This window comes from Globicephala melas, chromosome 2, assembly GCF_963455315.2.
Source record: "Globicephala melas chromosome 2, mGloMel1.2, whole genome shotgun sequence".
In the NCBI taxonomy this organism is placed as follows: Eukaryota; Metazoa; Chordata; class Mammalia; order Artiodactyla; family Delphinidae; genus Globicephala; species Globicephala melas.
In genome coordinates, this window is record NC_083315.2 from 174,619,983 (window position 1) to 174,638,208 (window position 18,226).

At 48.3% G+C, this 18,226-nt stretch overlaps 1 protein-coding gene and 1 non-coding gene across 6 annotated transcripts; one reads left to right on the forward strand and one right to left on the reverse strand.

Annotated features, from left to right (window-relative positions):
- Positions 1 to 383: 383 nt before the first annotated feature.
- Positions 384 to 18,190, reverse strand: CINP (cyclin dependent kinase 2 interacting protein). 5 transcript variants are annotated; one of them, XR_009563208.2, is made up of 7 exons: positions 18,128 to 18,190; positions 14,675 to 14,843; positions 11,289 to 11,418; positions 5,516 to 5,645; positions 1,944 to 4,592; positions 665 to 1,835; positions 384 to 571 (listed from the first exon to the last, which is right to left on the reverse strand). XR_009563208.2 is itself a non-coding variant. In XM_030883326.2 (5 exons), exons 1-5 carry the CDS (start codon positions 18,132 to 18,134, stop codon positions 4,390 to 4,392), a joined length of 639 nt encoding a protein of 212 aa, XP_030739186.1. In that variant the 5' UTR covers positions 18,135 to 18,190; the 3' UTR covers positions 550 to 4,389. The 5 variants fall into 5 exon arrangements, 1 of the variants encoding a protein (XP_030739186.1); XR_009563209.1 differs by having other exon boundaries at positions 550 to 1,835; positions 1,944 to 3,116; positions 3,663 to 4,592; XR_009563207.1 differs by having other exon boundaries at positions 550 to 1,835; positions 1,944 to 2,357; positions 2,945 to 4,592.
- Positions 12,163 to 12,278, forward strand: LOC115867451 (U5 spliceosomal RNA). Its single transcript, XR_004045152.1, has one exon. It is a non-coding gene; the product is annotated as a U5 spliceosomal RNA (small nuclear RNA).
- Positions 18,191 to 18,226: the final 36 nt, after the last annotated feature.

Below are 18,226 nucleotides of genomic sequence, written 5' to 3' on the forward strand. Positions count from 1 at the left end.
CTTTATGGATGAGGAAAGTGAGGCACAGGGATGGGACCCCCAGTCCTTTGATGTCCCACGTGTAAAGTCACTTATCAAGATCTCTCTCTTTTTGGAATGTTTTCCTTGGCTCTATTACAGGGAGAGAAAGGGAGGGCCCTTTGCCCACACACAGCTGACAGCATCAAGAGGGCACAGCTGTCCTCTGCCCCCGCTGGCAGAGACTGTCCGCAGAGGCCCCGGGCAGGCGGAGCTGCGGGTTGTGGGCTGCACCCCCTGGTGCTGTGCTCCCGTCAGGCCCGCTGTGGAGGGGCAGGCCTTATTCTTGGGGGGCCACATTGCCTACAGCCCTCTCAAGTGACTGGGGGCGTCTTCCTGTCCTCTAACTTGATATCAAAGCGGGTCCAACAGGAACAGAAGGGTGGGCGTCCCTGCAGGATGGAATGAGTAAACCACAGCTGCTCAGGAGAGTCGGGCTCGAGGGTCAGGCCATGGCACTGATGCCGAGAGCTCAGCTTCTCTGTACACTGGTGACCAGTCGAATCTCAGAGACAGAGTTTTGGGTGAAGTAGAAAAGGACAGCTTTATTACTCTGCCAGACAAAGGGGGACACAGTGGGTTCCTGCCTTGGAAAAACTATGTGTCCCAGCCCGGGAGGATCTGATAAGGAGTTTTATAACAATACCTCCCAAGGGCGGGGTTGCTGACAAGATGAGGGGCCGCGGGGTCTCAGGCGCGGGCCTCCTAGCCTTGATGAGCTTCTCGAGGCCTTGCTGAGCTTCTCGGGTCCCTGTGATCTCGCCTCCTAGCCTTGGCCGCTCCTCCCTTGATTAGCAGCTGTTCAAACCTGCCCTTTGGCACTCAGGGGAGGTCACGGAGGCTGCAGTCTTGCCTACAAGAAACGGGGGACAAGAAGGCCTCCATGCCCGGGAGGCCCACAGGGCCCCGCTTGGTTTCAGCACATCCTGTGGATCCGGGCACTTCTCGGGAACCCAGAGCCGTGCGAAACCACTGGGGGTCCAGTCCTGGGGGCCTGGAGCGTGGGGGTTAGGACTTCAACACGCGAACCTGGGGGGACACATTCAGAGCACAGCACCTCTCAAGTAAAAATGTGAGCCGGTGGGCATTCAGGAAGTTGAGTGGCTCTGCTCCAGAGGTGGTCCAGACCCAGGTCGCTTCCGCACCTAGGGTGGCCCTCTTCCCAGAGGTCTCAGAAGGCTTGCTGCCCCGTGTGTCTGCTCCATCCCCCGGAGAGAGGAGCCTGTGAGGGTGGCGATCTGGGAGATGCACACAAGGCCTCTGCTCACATCTCGTTGGTCCTTGGCCACACCTTGCTGCAAAAAAGGCTCTGAAACCTCCTCCTAAACTGGTAGCCATAGCCAGGTAACACTTAAATGAAGCAGAGAATCAACACCAAAGGAGGACCCGCCAAACGCCTCCCCCTAGAGTGGTTAAAATTGCTTCGGGTCAGTCTGGAGAGGTGGTAGTAGCAGCTCTGATAAAACAACAAAGGGGTGTGCGTCTCCTGCTCACAAGTCATGTCACTCAGAGGTCGCAGGGGACCCAGCAGGGGCAGCCACATCTCAAGCACTGCTGGTGACGCCACCAGAGGGAGAGAGCTTCGGGAGAGGTTAGACCCACCACGAGAGGCACTTCGGTGGCCACATGGTCTCACCCAAGCCCAAGGGCACTGAAGTGCAGGCTTTCCATGGGCCGGGAAGGCAGGAGTCTGGGAATATTTGGTGAATGGCGTGAGTGGTTGATCAACAGAGGTCACATTATCACTGTTGTTCACAGCTGTGCTGTGTTCGGTACCTTGTGATTCCTTTCATGGTTTGTCTAAGCTTTTGTGTTTCCTGGAAAGAGAGAGGGAGGGAATTTTTTTTTAGTTTTCATTAAATGTACTTATCGTGAATTCATCTTGAACTGCTTCCCCATCCCAGTTCTGTTTTTGTGGATTCTACCTGTTAATATTTCTTTACTGTCTATTTCGCAAGATTTCCAGAGGCAGAGGAGATATCTGGTGATCAATCCACTATGCCTAGAAGTCTAATATGGGTTCTCCAATGGCTTCATTGTTCCTTTCAGATAGAAATTGTCCTATAGTTGTGTAATGACTTTGGAACTCAGCAAACTCAACAGCCGAGAGCTCTTCCATCCATCTGATGCCTCTTCCGCTGTGTGAGGGACCCCTGGGCTAATGCCACTGGACACCTGGCTCATTCACTTGTTTGTCCTTTGCAGTGAAACGGAGCAGGACCCTGTGGGACTCCTGGGCACAAGTCCTTCCATGTCACCCATTTCTTGTTTGTAGGAGATTGGTTTCATTCAGCTTCCATGGCCTTCCCCGAGTTCCAAAGGGCAGGTTCAAACAGCCGCTAATCAGGGAACGGAGGGGATGCAGAGACAAGAGGAGTAGTCAAGAAACAATAGTGCAGCCTTAGGGCAGGGTCCTGGTTCCTCCTCAAGGGATACACAGAACAATACCTTGGAGCTCTTCTGCAGAGCTAAAACCCCCAACAAACAGAAGACGTTAACTACCTGACTAAGCACTCTATTCCAGAGAGGCCGCAGCTCGAGGATGCCAGATACTTGGACTGAAGGAACGGGGGCCTGCACACACTCTCATCCTTACCAGCAGCCCACCCCAGGTTGGGACACACAGTTTTGAGGGCATTAGCCCGCTGCTGCCCCCTTTGCCTGGCAAAGCAATAAAGCTATTCTTTTCTTCTTCACCCCAAACTCTGTCTCTGAGATTCAGTTCAGTGCTAGTGCACAGAGGTGGGGTTTTGGCATCAGCAGCACTGATCGTTTCCATTAGTTCTTCTGGGCAACCTGGGTGTCCGAGGACGAGGCATCACGAACACAGGAAACGTCCTAGAAAGGGCTAGAAATTCTTCAGGGTCTCCTCTGAAGAGCATTTGTTCTTTAAGTAACCACACCCCACCCCAAACATAAAACTGACCTCGTGCCTCGGAGGGCCCCGTCCCGCCTGTCTGGCTCAGGAGTGCAGCCTGCTGTCTAAGCCGCAGGACGCAGGGGGCAGGGTGCCACTTTTGCCGAATGCTGACCAGGCGGTTTCCAGACAGCAGGACATCTGACAGGCTGCTTTTCTGATGGTTAGATTTTAATAAATACTGCAAAGGAAAGAGAAATTCTGAGACATGTTGCCTTTAAATGCTTTGGCTATGCCAACTTACACAGTGAGATATCCTTTCGCTCAAAATACATTCCCATGATATATAAAGTCTTTTATTTTGGGAATATTTTCTTTCTTTGCCTGGGATGCTAGAAGTTCAGTTCCATGAGGCTACAACCTGTATCACACAGCATGAAGTTTCTTAGATTTCTGTTTCTGGGGAGCAATGGCAGGACTGACCCTGGATATCTGGTTGCAAATATTGCCAAACTATAGGATTTATGCCCAGAGAATGACATGGAAGACACTTCACTTGGCCTGTCGCAGCCTCAGTACAAAAATAGGGGTAATGTTTTGGTAGCCAGTTTTCATTTCCATGATGCTGGTCTTTGCTCAGTGACTCTACGGTACTTTAAAGGTTAGTTGTGATTACAAAACTAATACGGTCCCACAGTTTAAACAATACGCAAAAATATTAAACCAGGGATTTTCTAAGTAAATGTAATCTATGTAAAATACACCTAATTTACAAAAACAAGATCACTTAGTCATTCTGTTGAGGAATTCATTTATTTCGGGCAGAAGTCTTCATAGTGACAAATTCACAGTAGGTGCAGATGACGCTGAGTGGTGGACGGCAGGCAGCAGCGATAACCGCAGAGAGCTGGTGAAATGATCAGGTCTGGAAGATCCTAAGGTCAGTGGGTGGCTGAGCCAGAGCACAGGTGAGATCCCAGGTTGCGACAGGGGCCGTGACCCCGGGGTGCGGCAGGGGCCGTGATTGGGGTGAGGCAGGGGCCATGATCCCGGGGTGCGGCAGGGGCGTGATCCCGGGGTGCGGCAGGGGCCGTGACCCTGGCGTAAGGCAGGGGCCGTGATCCCGGGGTGCGGCAGGGGCCGTGATTGGGGTGAGGCAGGGGCCATGATCCCGGGGTGTGGCAGGGGCCGTGATCCCGGGGTGCGGCAGGGGCGTGATCCCGGGGTGCGGCAGGGGCCGTGATTGGGGTGAGGCAGGGGCCATGATCCCGGGGTGTGGCAGGGGCCGTGATCCCGGGGTGCGGCAGGGGCCGTGACCCCGGCGTAAGGCAGGGGCCGTGATCCCGGGGTGCGGCAGGGGCCGTGACCCCGGCGTAAGGCAGGGGCCGTGATCCCGGGGTGCGGCAGGGGCGTGATCAGGGTGCGGCACAGGGCCCACCCGAAAGACCGTCCGCCGTGGGAGCTGCAGAAGCTGAGGTCCAGAGCCCGGAGGAGCGCGGAGCCGCACTGGGAGGTCACAGCGCTCGGTGCCCGGTTTCAAGCAGCATGCTTTCCAGAAGCAGCCTGCTGTCGCCCTCCACGTAGGGCTGGTGCAGCCACATGGACAGGTAGCTCAGGGCCAGGTCACGGTCGGCCGTGTGCGCCAGCTGCTCCACGACGGTGCGCTTCAGGCGGAGCTCCCGGCCGTACATGTCAGAGAGCTTGCGGGAGACCTCGTCTGAAAGGAACGCGAGCCGTCCTTGAACAGTGGCATTCAAGGGGGTACCCTTGACTAGGGACGACCCGCCACTTTTTTTTTTTGGCCACACCGCACAGCTTGCGGGACCTTAATTCCCAGACCAGGGATGGAACCCGCACCCTCTGAAGTGAAAGCACTGAGTCTTAACCACTGGACAGCCAGGGACTTTGCAAAGCTCCTCCTTAAAAGCTAGAGTCAGCGACAGCACAAGAGGAAGAAGGGCTCCAGCCAGTGCAGATTAGAATCAGATAACATGGTAAATAAGTGTCATGAAATTAAAAAGTACCTGTTACCTTTCCACTCGACTCTTAGGAACTGGCAATCATTATACATAGCAGATTGACCTCAAACTGACAATGTTCAATAAACACGTTACGTGAGGTGATTTTCTCCCTTATTTAAGCCTCAAAGCAACATCAAATAGCTTAGTCCTTCTTTTAAACTAATAAAGCAAAAACACAGCCCTTACCTCACAGCTTAGTTATGTAATGGAGTTTGTTTTCCCAGCGGTCCTCTTCCATGGGGTGGGCTGAAGTGACCCCCACCCCCCCGCCATGTACTTTTTAAATAAAACAAAGCAAAACCCATCCTTCTTGAAAAACAAAAACGCGATTTCTGCCTCTACAGAGGAGGCAGAGTGCATTCTACCCGTTGGCCTTAAAGGGCTAATAATGGCAACTTGCTTCATGGGTCTCTAATTACATTTAATATTCTTTGCTGATTAGTGGGTAATTAAAGGCAAGAAGAAACACTCCTCTAGGATGTCCTCATCTCCTTCCTTCCCAATGGATCCTCTTCAATTGAATTTCAAAGCCTGTCAGCTTCTTAGAGGGCCAGATCTAAATGACACCAAATGCTCTCCTAACCTACCCTTGAAAATCAACGCAGGAAGAACTACTTACAAAAATAGGCTGTGGGCCACGTGTGGAACAGGGGGGGCCGTTTTCTCTCCTCCCCATAATGGTAATCTTCTAGTTCACAAATCCCCTTGGTAGTGGAAGACAGCTTTTCCATTTTCATCTGTATTTTGGTCTGAAAAGACATTAATTTAGAATATGAGATTATTATTTGAAATCCTCTCTTAGATTCAATAACTCTAAGATTTCAAAGCTAAGAAGTGTAAGTCTGCTGAGATCGTAAGTCCAGTGATCAACAACATTAACTCCATGTGCAGCAAATTTCCAGGGAGAAGGAGACTGACAGTTGCTACGATTTCACTAATTTGGATGACTTCAGTAATAAAGCCCACATCTCCAGTGCTGGAGAAGAGGAAGCTTGCTGGGTCCCGCTTCATTAAGTTTTCCGAACATCACTAATTTTTTAGCACCAAAGACCTGGAGGGGTGGCAAGGCAGGCTCTCGCTTTTATGGAATGAGAGGAGAAGGGGCATTAAATGAGCTCATTTCTGACTCTTTTTTAAAAAATTAATTAATTAATTAATCTTTGGCTGCACTGGGTCTTCGTGGCTGCGCGTGGGGGCTACTCTTCATTGCCGTGCGCGGACTGCTCATTGCAGTTGCTTCTCTTGTTGTGGAGCACGGGCTCTAGGTGCACCGGCTCTGTAGTTGTGGCTCGCGGGCTCTACAGCGCAGGCTCAGTAGTTGTGGCTCACGGGCTTAGTTGCTCCGTGGCATGTGGGATCTTCCTGGACACCAGGGATCAAACCCGTGTCCCCTGCCTTGGCAGGCGGATTCTTAACCACTGCACCAACCAGGGAAGTCCCTCATTTCTGACTCTTATGAACTGCCTTTGAGTTTAATGCCAAAAGCTCGGCCTCTGTGCACCAGTGTCGAGTCAAATCTTGGAGACGGAGTTTTGGGTGAAGCAGAAAAGAATAGCTTTATTGCTTTGCCAGGCAAAGGGGGACACAGCGGGCTCCTGCCCTGAAAAACTATGTGTCCCCAACCCGGGAGGATCTGATGAGGGGTTTTATAGCAACAGTTCAAGGGTGGGGTTGCTGATAAGATTCGAGTGTGTGGGGGGCCTGCACTCCTTTAATCTGGTCTCACCAATGGTCCTCTCCTAATCTTTTTTTTTTTTTCCCTCCGGTACGCGGGCCTCTCACTGTTGTGGCCTCTCCTGTTGCGGAGCACAGGCTCCGGACGCGCAGGCTCAGTGGCCATGGCTCACGGGCCCAGCCGCTCCGCGGCATGTGGGATCCTCCCGGACCGGGGCATGAACCCACGTCCCCTGCATTGGCAGGCGGACTCTCAACCACTGCGCCACCAGGGAAGCCCCTCTCCTAATCTTGATGAGCTTCTCGGGTCCCTTTAATCTCGCCTCAGGTGGTTTCTTGGCTGCTCTTGCTTTGCTCAGCAACTGTCTGCACCTGCCCTTTGGAACTCAGGGAAGGTCATGGAGGCTGGAGTCTTGTCTACAAACAAGAAACGGGGGACGGAAAGGCTTCCGTGCCCAGGAGCCCCACAGGGTCCTGCTCTGTTTCCAGTTTACTGAAACCTCTTTGAGCCTTGTTTCCTTGTTTATAAAATGGTAATAACGAAAGGCAGCCCTACACACTTCACACAGGAAGGAAGTGGTGAGGACGTGACGTGGACGGTGCCTCAGCGTACGCCAGGCTCTGTGCTGCGGCACAAAGTGGCTGCTTCCACGGGGTGTCGGGGGACTAAGTTAGTACTTGTGGAGCACCTGGTCAGAGCTACGTAAGGGTTTGTTAAGTAAAACAAATGGGTGAAGTAACAGAGATTCCAGATATCAGTAGCATGGGTCTACTAAGACCACAAGTCTAGGTCCTAAGTATGGAGTTAGCTTTATGTACCCAGGGGGTATAAGCAAAGATATATAAATCGTCAAAATCTTAATTCCTTGCACTTAGTCCTTCAACCACCCTCCAATTACATCTGAAGAGGCGTGCACTAAATTTAGCGAACATTAATTTTTAAAGGACTAGACTCCTTTTCCCAAATCTTTCCAGGTTCGATATGTCACTTGACCCAACCCCAAGAGGCAGGACTCATCATTTCCGTACCACAGGTGGGAAAATTCTCTAGGTTGCTGAGCTAGGGAAGCACGAGGCCAGGACTTGATAACACGCTTTCCGACCCCAAGTCTCTTGACACCCAATCCTGAGCTCTCTCCTCTGTCCTGCAGCAGCTCCACCTAATGCTAAGAAAAGCTGATAAAGGTCAGGAGAGCCAAGAAGATCCTGGAGGCTTGACACCACCGGGCCAGAGGTGCCAGCCGCATTCTGGGGCTCATTCATCAATGACGATACCAAAGTCTCACGCACGTGCAGCCCTAAAGTGACAGCAGCTGGAGACGCTCTCAGCTCCACGTCCCCTCCCAAAGCCAACAGCCCACGCCTCGAGATGTTCGTCCAACTTAGGGACAAGGGTGCCTCCACCCTCTACCAATTTCAGATTCAAGACAAAGTCAAGTTCGGGAAACCATTCTCTCTAAAGGATGGAGGAAAATAGGAAAAATAATATCAGTATCCTTAAGGATCAACATTGGTTTTGAACCTAAGAATGTGAACTAATTCTCAAATCACTTTATTTTACTTTATATTTTGGCCGCGCTGTACGGCTTGCGGGATCTTAGTTCCCTGACCAGGGATCGAACCCAGACCCCCGGCAGTGAAAGTGCAGAGTCTTAACCACTGGACTGCCAGGGAAGTCCCTCAAACCACTTTAAAATAGAATAAATTCACTGGAGCAGAACTTTGGGGCCTGACAACTAGCACCCGTGGTCAGCCCAGGCTTTGTCTGAAGACCTTGGGAACGCAGGTCACTATGGGCACGCAGTCACCTAAAACCTTGCAGCCACTTTCAGCTGCCCTGCCAGGCCACACCCCCTCACCCTGGACCCGTGCTGTGGGTAGAGGGACCAGGGCCAGGACGTGTCACCTGTTACTGCTCAGTCCATCAAGCCACTGGCTGGATGTTCTGGACCTTGACTCTACCTCCTAACATCCTCCCAGGCCGTCCCTCCTCCGTGCGGGTCAGCGGGACTGAGGAAGGGGTCCCGTGGTACCAGACAGCCACTTAAGAATGGGGAGAGCCAAGGATGGCCAAGTAAAACCAGTCAGTCATTCCTGACATGCCTGAAATGGAAGGCAAAATACCTCTTCCCCCTCGTCCCGCGCAGGCGCTCTTCCCTAACGAGGTGTGCATAGGTACAGAGTTATAAATGAGGACTTGTGAACTAAAGAAAGCCAAATGGCATTTAGAAACAAAATCCTTCCCAGGGTTTTCACATTTTATAAAAGTCACATTAGTATATGTCAAAAGTGTTTCTCATTTTAACCCAGTTTGGGGATTCTGTGAAATGTTTTTTTTTTTTTTTGCGGTATGCGGGCCTTTCACTGTTGTGGCCTCTCCCGTTGCAGAGCACAGGCTCCGGACGCACAGGCTCCAGACGCGCAGGCTCAGCGGCCATGGCTCACGGGCCCAGCCGCTCCGCGTCATGTGGGATCTTCCCGGACTGGGGCACGAACCCGTGTCCCCTGCAACGGCAGGCACACTCTCAACCACTGTGCCACCGGGGAAGCCCTCTGTGAAGTGTTTTATGCCAGAAAGGAAGATGGAAGGTCAAGGATGAAGAGGTTCTGGTGGGAGTGTTGCCACATCTAACAACAAATGACCGAGCCCAGCATCGTGTGTTTAACTTTGTTGGCTATTTAAAGTATTTCAGTATACACAGGGAACTATATTCAATATCCCGTAACAAACCATAATGGAAAAGGATATGAGAAAGAATATGTATTTATATGTCTAACTGAATCACTTTGCTGTGCACCAGAAACACAACATTGGAAATCAACTATACTTCAGTGAAACAACAACAACAAAAACTGACAATTAAAAGCTAAGTGTGGGACTTCCCTGGTGGCGCAGTTGTTAAGAATCTGCCTGCCAATGCAGGGGACACGGGTTCGAGCCCTGGTCCAGAAAGATCCCACATGCCACGGAGCAACTAAGCCCATGTGCCACAACTATTGAGCCTGCGCTCTAGAGCCCACGAGCCACAACTACTGAAGCCCACGCGCCTAGAGCCCGTGCTCTGCAACAAGAGAAGCCACTGCAATGAGAGGCCCACGCACCGCAATGAAGAGTAGCCCCCACTCGCCGCAACTAGAGAAAGCCTGTGCGCAGCAACAAAGACCCAAAGCAGCCAAAAATAAATAAATTAATTAATTTTAAAAAAAGCTAAGTGTGACCAGGAAATAAATAAATAAAATATTTCAATATAGGAACTTAGCCATTCAGTTTCTTCTCTTTCAAACAATATGTGTGCCCATGCTTGGTCAAAACAAAACCACTTGCCATAATCAAATGGGTTAATTTGGGGAAAAAACATACATGTGGTCAGTTTTCAATTGGGTCATTCTGGAAATTTCGATTGATTACTCTGCCTGTGTTAATTCTCTACTGGTCCAGAAGTCTAGGTCTAGAACTCAACTACTGGAGGCACAGCTGTGAACCTGGAGATAAAACAAAGAAAACACCAAGCTCACACACCTTATCCTCCAGCCTTCCTGTGAGTGGGGCTTAAAACAAAGTGACTGATGACCCAGGCCTGTCTTGTTCCTGCCTGAGCACCAGGTGGAGAGCCTGGGCAGGGGGGGCAAGTGTTCCTTATCACAGCACAACCCACAGGCAGCATCACAAAACAGACGGGACAACTACAAAAACCTAATCATTTATTTAGAGGAGACAAATAGCCCCATACAGGGCAAGACATCTTGAAGACAATATTGCATTTCAAGCAAACAAAAGGCTAAATCACCAAAATGTTCTCAATGCACTATTTATTTTTCTCATTTTAATGTTTCAGAAACCATTACATCTTACAATGGATGTGATGTTTAAAAGGGCAGTGCTTCTTTCCTGAAAAACTCTTAAACCTATCGTCTGCCTCATAATACGTGGAACCCTAACTTTGAATAAGTGGTATCTTGAAGAAATACAATTATATTTGACATATTCTGTTTAAAAAGGCAAGGAAGCATGTAAAACATTAGAAACATTTCCATCAAGAAAGGTTAAACTATACAGACTTTCTATGTTTGTGGGAAGCTTTAGTTAGTTAGTTCAAAGATGTGCAAAACCTTATCCCTGTGTCTGGTTGAGATGAGGTGTTTCGTGCACATGTGGTGGCCAGCATGGTGGGTACTGACATCCAGACTTTAAACAAACATATAAGAGCATCTCTTATGTGCGAGATCAAGGCTCACAGGCCCAATGCAGCTCAAAGCCTATTTCTGTGTGTCCCTTGAGCTAAGAATGGGTTTTACATTTTTAAGTGGTTGAAAAAAAAAAATCAAAAGCAGAATATTTTGTGACACGTGAAAATTATCTGAAATGCAAAGTTCAGCATCCATAAATAGAGTTTTATGGGAACACAGCCGCACCCACTCGCCTCTGTACTGTCGATGAGTAGAGGTGAGAGTGCCTGCCGGGTCCCCAAAGCCTGACACACTTCCTGTGGAGCCTGGGAGTGGGTGAAATTGCCCTGGCAACATGCAGAACCAAAAGAACCAAGGTCTAGGACAGCCTCTTGGGAAACAAGATTTATGGGACACGTAGAGCGAGAGAGACAAATGGAGGAGGTTGAGGAAGGAAAAACGAAAGCTTGGTGAAGGAAAGCACGACCAACCACGTGGAATGCTGCACAGTGCTTGTGCACACGCGACACCCGAGGATCCCTGCACCTTACCAAAGCATCCAGGGTGGTCTGCAGCCCCTCGCACAGCATCTCGAGCTCCCTGCTGTATTCTGGGTGCTCCTTTTCTGCATTTTCATCAGAAGCCAGGCTGCTGCTCTCTAATCCTATCGTGTCTTTGCTCCTGGACAAGATGGAAAAGAGTGGGAACAAAATACACTCCACAGGCTCGCTTCATTTCGTTGTGATGAACCCTCGAAAACTCAATATCCATGTACTTAGGTCATCATCGACTTTTTCCATTGGCGTCGTTTCACGTCATCACATTTACATGTTATTTACATATACAACGAATATGTCCATCCGCTACTCAATTCTGCCCTAGAACAAGTCAATTCAATCCAGTCCTGTGGCATCCTAAGGGGGTAAGACACGGATCATTTCCTCAGAGTCCACCAGCTAGGAATGCGTTTTGTAAACGGAAGGCTGTGACCCACAGCACCTGAAATAAATCTAGCGGGGCCACAATCAACAATTAAGGAACAAAATTAGGGACTTCCCTGGTGGTTCAGTGGTTAAAACTCTGCGCTTCCACTGCAGGGGACATGGGTTGGATCCCTGGTTGGGGAACTAAGATCCCACATGCCGTGCAGCATGGCCAAAAAAAAAGAAATTTAAGGAAAAAAATTAAACATTAGAATAGAAAATATCAGAGAGCATCTTATGCAGTAAGGTAAGAACTGTTTCATAGAACTTGCTAAGCAGGAAAAGGCGGCAGAGGGCCGACGTGTGTGATATGTTTGAAAGAACTGGAAAGAGCCAGGGACCCAGGCCAGAAAGTTAAGACTCTAGACTCTGGCCAGTAGACAAAGATATACAAATATATAATTACAACTTTGAGAAATTAAAACTACACATATATAGATCCATACTCATGCTTCTCTTCAGATCATATAAATCTTTCGCATTTTGCTAAAGATTCTCGTGGGTAGGAACAAGCTTGAGTCTTGCTTAAATTTTTTGAGGCCTTGAATAAGCAAAGCTGATTAAAAAAACAAAAACATATATATAGGAAAGTGCAAGAACAGTAAAGCAAATCTTCCAATTAGAATTGGCAACTGTCAACAGTTTTTTTCCATAACCCCTTTCTTTTTTTTTTAACATCTTTATTGGAGTAATTGCTTTACAATGGTGTGTTAGTTTCTGCTTTACAACAAAGTGAATCAGTTATACATATACATATGTTCCCATATCTCTTCCCTCTTGCGTCTCCCTCCCTCCCACCCTCCCTATCCCACCCCTCTAGGTGGTCACAAACCACCTAGCTGATCTCCCTGTGCCATGCGGCTGCTTCCTACTAGCTATCCACCCTACGTTTGGTCGTGTATATATGTCCATGCCACTCTCTTACTTTATCACAGCTTACCCTTCCCCCTCCCCATATCCTCAAGTCCATGCTCTAGTAGGTCTGTGTCTTTATTCCCGTCCTACCCCTAGGCTCTTCATGACATTTTTTTTCCCTTAGATTCCATGTATGTGTTAGCATACGGTATTTGTCTTTCTCTTTCTGACTTACTTCACTCTGTATGACAGTCTCTAGGTCCATCCACCTCACTACAATTAACTCAATTTCGTTTCTTTTTATGGCTGAGTAATATTCCGTTGTATATATGTGCCACATCTTCTTTATCCATTCATCTGTTGATGGACACTTAGGTTGCTTCCATGTCCTGGCTATTGTAAATAGAGCTGCAGTGAACATTGTGGTACATGACTCTTTTTGAATTATGGTTTTCTCAGGGTATATGCCCAGTAGTGGGATTGCTGGGTCGTATGGTAGTTCTATTTGTAGTTTTTTAAGGAACCTCCATACTGTTCTCCATAGTGGCTGTATCAATTTACATTCCTGCCAACAGTGCAAGAGGGTTCCCTTTTCTCCACACCTTCTCCAGCATTTATTGTTTATAGATTTTTTGATGATGGCCATTCTGACCGGTGTGAGATGATCTCATTGTAGTTTTGATTTGCATTTCTCTAATGATTGATGATGTTGAGCATCCTTTCATGTGTTTGTTGGCCATCTGTACTCCTTTGTCATTTTAGAAGAACTTGCTAAGGGAAAACATGCTCTTGTGTGTCTCCTCTGCTCTGAATACCCCTCTCTACTTCCGACACCTGGTCATCAAAGGGAGGGGGGCGCCTCTCCACACCAAGCAATTCTCAGGTTCTCCAGACACCAGCTGGGTGTCTTACAGTGTAACGCAATCCTGATGCTATCTATCAGAGACAGCATCAGATCCCACAGGTTAAGGGCTCTGTCCCACAAGACTGCCCCCGTCTTAACTTCAGACACCAATCACAAGTTCAGGTTGTTACCTGTGCTTAGGACGGACCAGCTGTCAATTGGAAGTTCCCACGACCCCCTCCTTGGGTTCAATTAATTTGCTAGACCAGCTCACAGGACTCAGGAAAACAGTTTACTTTCTGGACTACTGGTTTATTACAGAGGATATTAAAGGAGACCAATATCCTTTATTCGTGTCCTTTATTCATATACCTGTAGACAAGAGGTACTCAAGGCAAGGTCTGGAAGGTTGAGCAAAGGAGCTCCTGTCCCTGAGGAGTCTGGGGTACATTTCCCTTCAGGCACATGGAAGCGTTCTGGTTCCCCAACCCAGAAGCTCTCCAAACCCCCGTCCTTTTAGGTTTTTACGGAGGCTTCGTTATGAAGGCATGATTGATTAAATGATTGGCCATCGGTGATTAATTCAACTTCTAGCCCTTCTCACCTCCCTAGAGGTGAGGTAAGGGGGTGGGGCTGATAGTGCCAACTCTAGTCACGTGGTTACTGCCTCCCTCCTTAGGGTTTTCCAGAAGCCCCCTCATTAACACGAACTCAGGTGTGGTAGAAAGGGGTTTGTTATGGTAACAAGAGACTCCTTTCCCCTTTACCACTCTGGAGCTAGTCCAGGAACTGGAGAACAAAAGAAAAAATCTCAGCCTAACTAAAGATTCTCCCACTGCTCATGTCCCTAAGGAAATTATAAGGGTTTTAAGAGCCGTGTGTCAGGAAGGGACAAAGACGAAACATATATTTTTTTTTACTATAAATCACAATACCACAGAAATAAAATGCAGCATTATGAAGTGATACTTCTTCCTAGAAGATACCAGTGTCATGAATTGAGTCTGTATCCTTCTAATCCGTTTTTATAATTTTATATACAGATGTAACCATGGACAATTTATAGTATAATTTTGCATTTAAAATGTACACACACAGTTCATAGTTGCATGCATTATTTTATCACTTGCTTTTTCGCTTTATATAATTTATCCATGTTCCTAGAGACTACCCTTCCCATTCTAAAAGACTGCCATGAAATTTCTGCCCAATCATTAAGGGTGAAGCACACAGAGCACACTTTGTAGGTACTTACAATAAACTGATTTTCAGGTTGGCAATATTATTTGCAGTAGCAAAACCTCCATCATTGAGGGTTTCCCATTTCAGGATTAAATTATGCCAATCAGCTGCATTGTCCTTAATTTTCCTTGCACTGACAGATAAGACAGGTTTTCTGGGCGTTGCACTTCCAAGAGTCTTTGCTGATAGGGAGCAAAAGAAACATAATATTATGAAATTCATGATCACGGTTGGGGGGAAAACCCAAACTGTTCTAATTTGCAACCGTAAAACTATCGGCAACACTACATCCACTGAACAAAACACGTAGTGTTAATGAAGACGTGTGGATGAATGTGAAAGTCGCTGCAACAAGACAAAACAGAATTGTTTTTACATTTTTAGGTCTCACCAGATATACAAATCCTCTCGAAGCTTAACGGCTCCACAAAGTTTTACCCCGAACACTCTGACCACTTTCAAAGGTTGGGAAGGAGGTGGAACTGTGACTTTCCGCCGCGAGGCTCCGATGCCCCTGCCTTACCGCGCCCGTTCTCCAGTCTCTGGAACTTTGATACCTGACGTTTGCTCAGAGCTTTGTGGGTCACTAGAGCTCACCACTCCAACACACTGACAAGCTGAACCCCGGAGATGCGGTGATGATCTCCACGCTAGGAATGCAGGAGGAGGTCCAAAGTCCTTCAGGACCCGGCTACTTCTCTGCCTCAACACTCACCTCAACCCCGACCTTGAAGCCCCTCGATCTCTAGCTAAAGTCAACTACTGGCAGCTCTTGAAAAGTCCTTTGCATGTGCAGTTCTCTCTGCTAGAAAGCTCTTTCCTTCCTCGGGCTAACGCTGCCCATACCCCAGGATTCACCCAGATGCCAGCTCCTGTGGGAAGCAACACCAAGACCACTCAGGCTGTTTGGCCCTCCCAGCCCTCCTATGCCCTCTCTTCTTCTCTACTCAGAATCCTTCAAAGGCGTCTCATGGCCCACAGGATAAGGTCCAAATTCTGAGAGAGGCCCCTTAAGGAATCCAGGACGCACAATGGCAGTATAGTTTGGAGTCTAGACTCTGAAGACCAGAATGACTGGGTTTGAATCCCAGCTCTGTCACTGCCAGTTGTACAATCTTGGGTTAAGTTAGTTAACCTCTCAGAGCCTCAAAGTGCCTATCTGTAAAATGGGGATAAAATATATCTACTACAAAGAGTTGATGTGAAGATCAGATAATATATATGAAGCTAGGAGTTCCTTGGCAGTTCAGTGGTTAGGACTCCACGCTTCCACTGCAGGGGGAGCGGGTTCGATCCTTGGTCGGGAAACTAAGATCCCACACGCCACACAGCGCGGCCAAAAAAATCCCCAAATAAAACATATACATATGTGTAAAGCTGTGAGGGTGTGAGGGCCTGGCACATGGCAAGTATCCAGCATAGGATGTATTACCACAAGGGCCTCTCCAACGTGTTTTTCCCACTGCCACCAAGCAGTAAATTCAATTCTGACGCTATCTATCTGGAGACAGCATCAGATTCCACAAGTTAATGACTCAGTCCTGTTAAGACTCCTCCCCCGCCTCCACTTTAGACACCTGTCTCAAGTCCAGGTTGTCACCTGTGCTCCTGACCTACCAGCTATAGGTCGGAGGTTCCAAAGACCCCCCCTCCCTAGGGTTTGATTAATTTGCTAGAGTGGCTCACAGAAAACTCAGGAAAACATTTTACTTACTAGATTACTAGAAAGAGCCAGATGGAAGAGATGCATAGGGTAACGTACATGGGCAGGGGTACAGAGCTGACAAGCTCTCTCCAAGTGCCACTCTCCCTGCGTCTCCACCTGTTCACCAACCTGGAAGCTCTCACAACCCTTTGCTTTTGTTTTTTTATGGAGGCTTCATTACATGGGCAGGATTGATTAAATGACTGACCATTGGTGACTGATTTAACCTCCAGCCTCTCTTGCCTTGTTGGAGATGGGGCTTTGGTGGGGTGGGACTGAAAGTTCCAACTCTAATCACATGGTTGGTTCCCCTGACAACCAGCCCCCATCCTTACGTTACCTAGGAGCTCCTCTTTTAAATATCATATTGATTTTTCATTCACTCTTTACTTATACAACTAACCAATATTCGCCAAGTGCCTACATTATGCCAGCTGTGGGGGCTGAAGTGACTAAATTAGATAGACCAGGACCATTTTCATTGAACTTACTTTCCAAAGATGAGGTGGATAACAGACAATTAGATGATCGTCAGTTTAGATCATAAGTGCCACAAAATAAAACAGGGTCTTGTGTTAGCGTGAACCCCTGAGACGTTGTCATTTAGGCTGAAACCTGAATGATGAGAAGTCAACAGCAGAGGTCCTAAGGTGAGAATGAGCTTGGTGAGTGTGAAAAAAGAACAAGACCAGTGTGGCTAGAATGAAATGGAGAGAGAGGAGACAGTCCGACAGCTAGAAACTTATAGTCCAAGATAATAAGTTTGGATTTATTCCAAGTCAATGGAAAGCAAACAGTAAGCTTTGAGTTGGGAAGTGACATGATCTGATGTAGGTTTTTAGAAAGTCACTTCCACAAAGAAGTCCTCCTAGATCCACAGGTTGGGTAAGGACTCACTGCACTATATATCTGGAACACGCTGTACTTCATTCAGCTTCATTCATGACACTCACCAGTGTAGTGTATTTGCATGTTTAATGTCTAGTACATTCCTTGATAGACTGTTAAGTTCCACCAGAGTAGGGACTAAGACTGTCTTGGTCCCTCTCATAATCTCAGCACGTAGTAGGTGCTGACTAGAATGTGTTAAACGGAAGAAAAGCTCTTACCACCTGTACTATAATCTTCTAAGAGTTTCCCTCCGCCAGTAGGGGCTCCTTGCGGGCGAGGACCACGTGTGATTCATCGTGTCTGACCCATACCCAGCACATATTTAGGAACCAAAACCAATATTCTGACTTCAAGAAACTCACAGTCTAGCTGGGAAAGAGATCAGCTATCAATCACAGGGCAGGGCAGTAGCATAGTGACTACGTTACTTATCCCCTCCGAGCCTCGACTCCCCACCTGTTGACGTTACTTCATGGGATCGCTGTGCGCCTCAAACGAGCTGATCCACTGAAAGTACTTAGAACACGACTTGGCGCACAGTGAGTGCTCGCTGAATGATAGCTTTTATTACAAGCAGAAAGCTCTGTAGCCGGGAATTCTGAGGGGAGTTCAGGGAAAGTGCTCCGCTGGTGCTAATTTATAACGACAATTACAATTTGAGTGTCAGGATCTGCTAACACTCCTTTGCATCATCTCGTTCTACACATGAAAAAATCGAGGCTCGGCAAAACTGACTCCCGGGCTGACCGCAGAGCCTGATCGGGGCCAGCGGGCTGGGCTGGGGCAAGGGACGGACCGCCATTCAGCCCGAAGATCAAACTATAACAATGGTACCCTCCCTGCCTGGGGGAGCTTGCCCTTCTCACGCACCTTCCATGCTGGCTGCAGAGATCCCAGGAAAGAGACCCGGAGCCCCGCCCACGCACGCCGGAAGTCCTATACGTCACTTCCGTCCCGCCCACCGCCTCC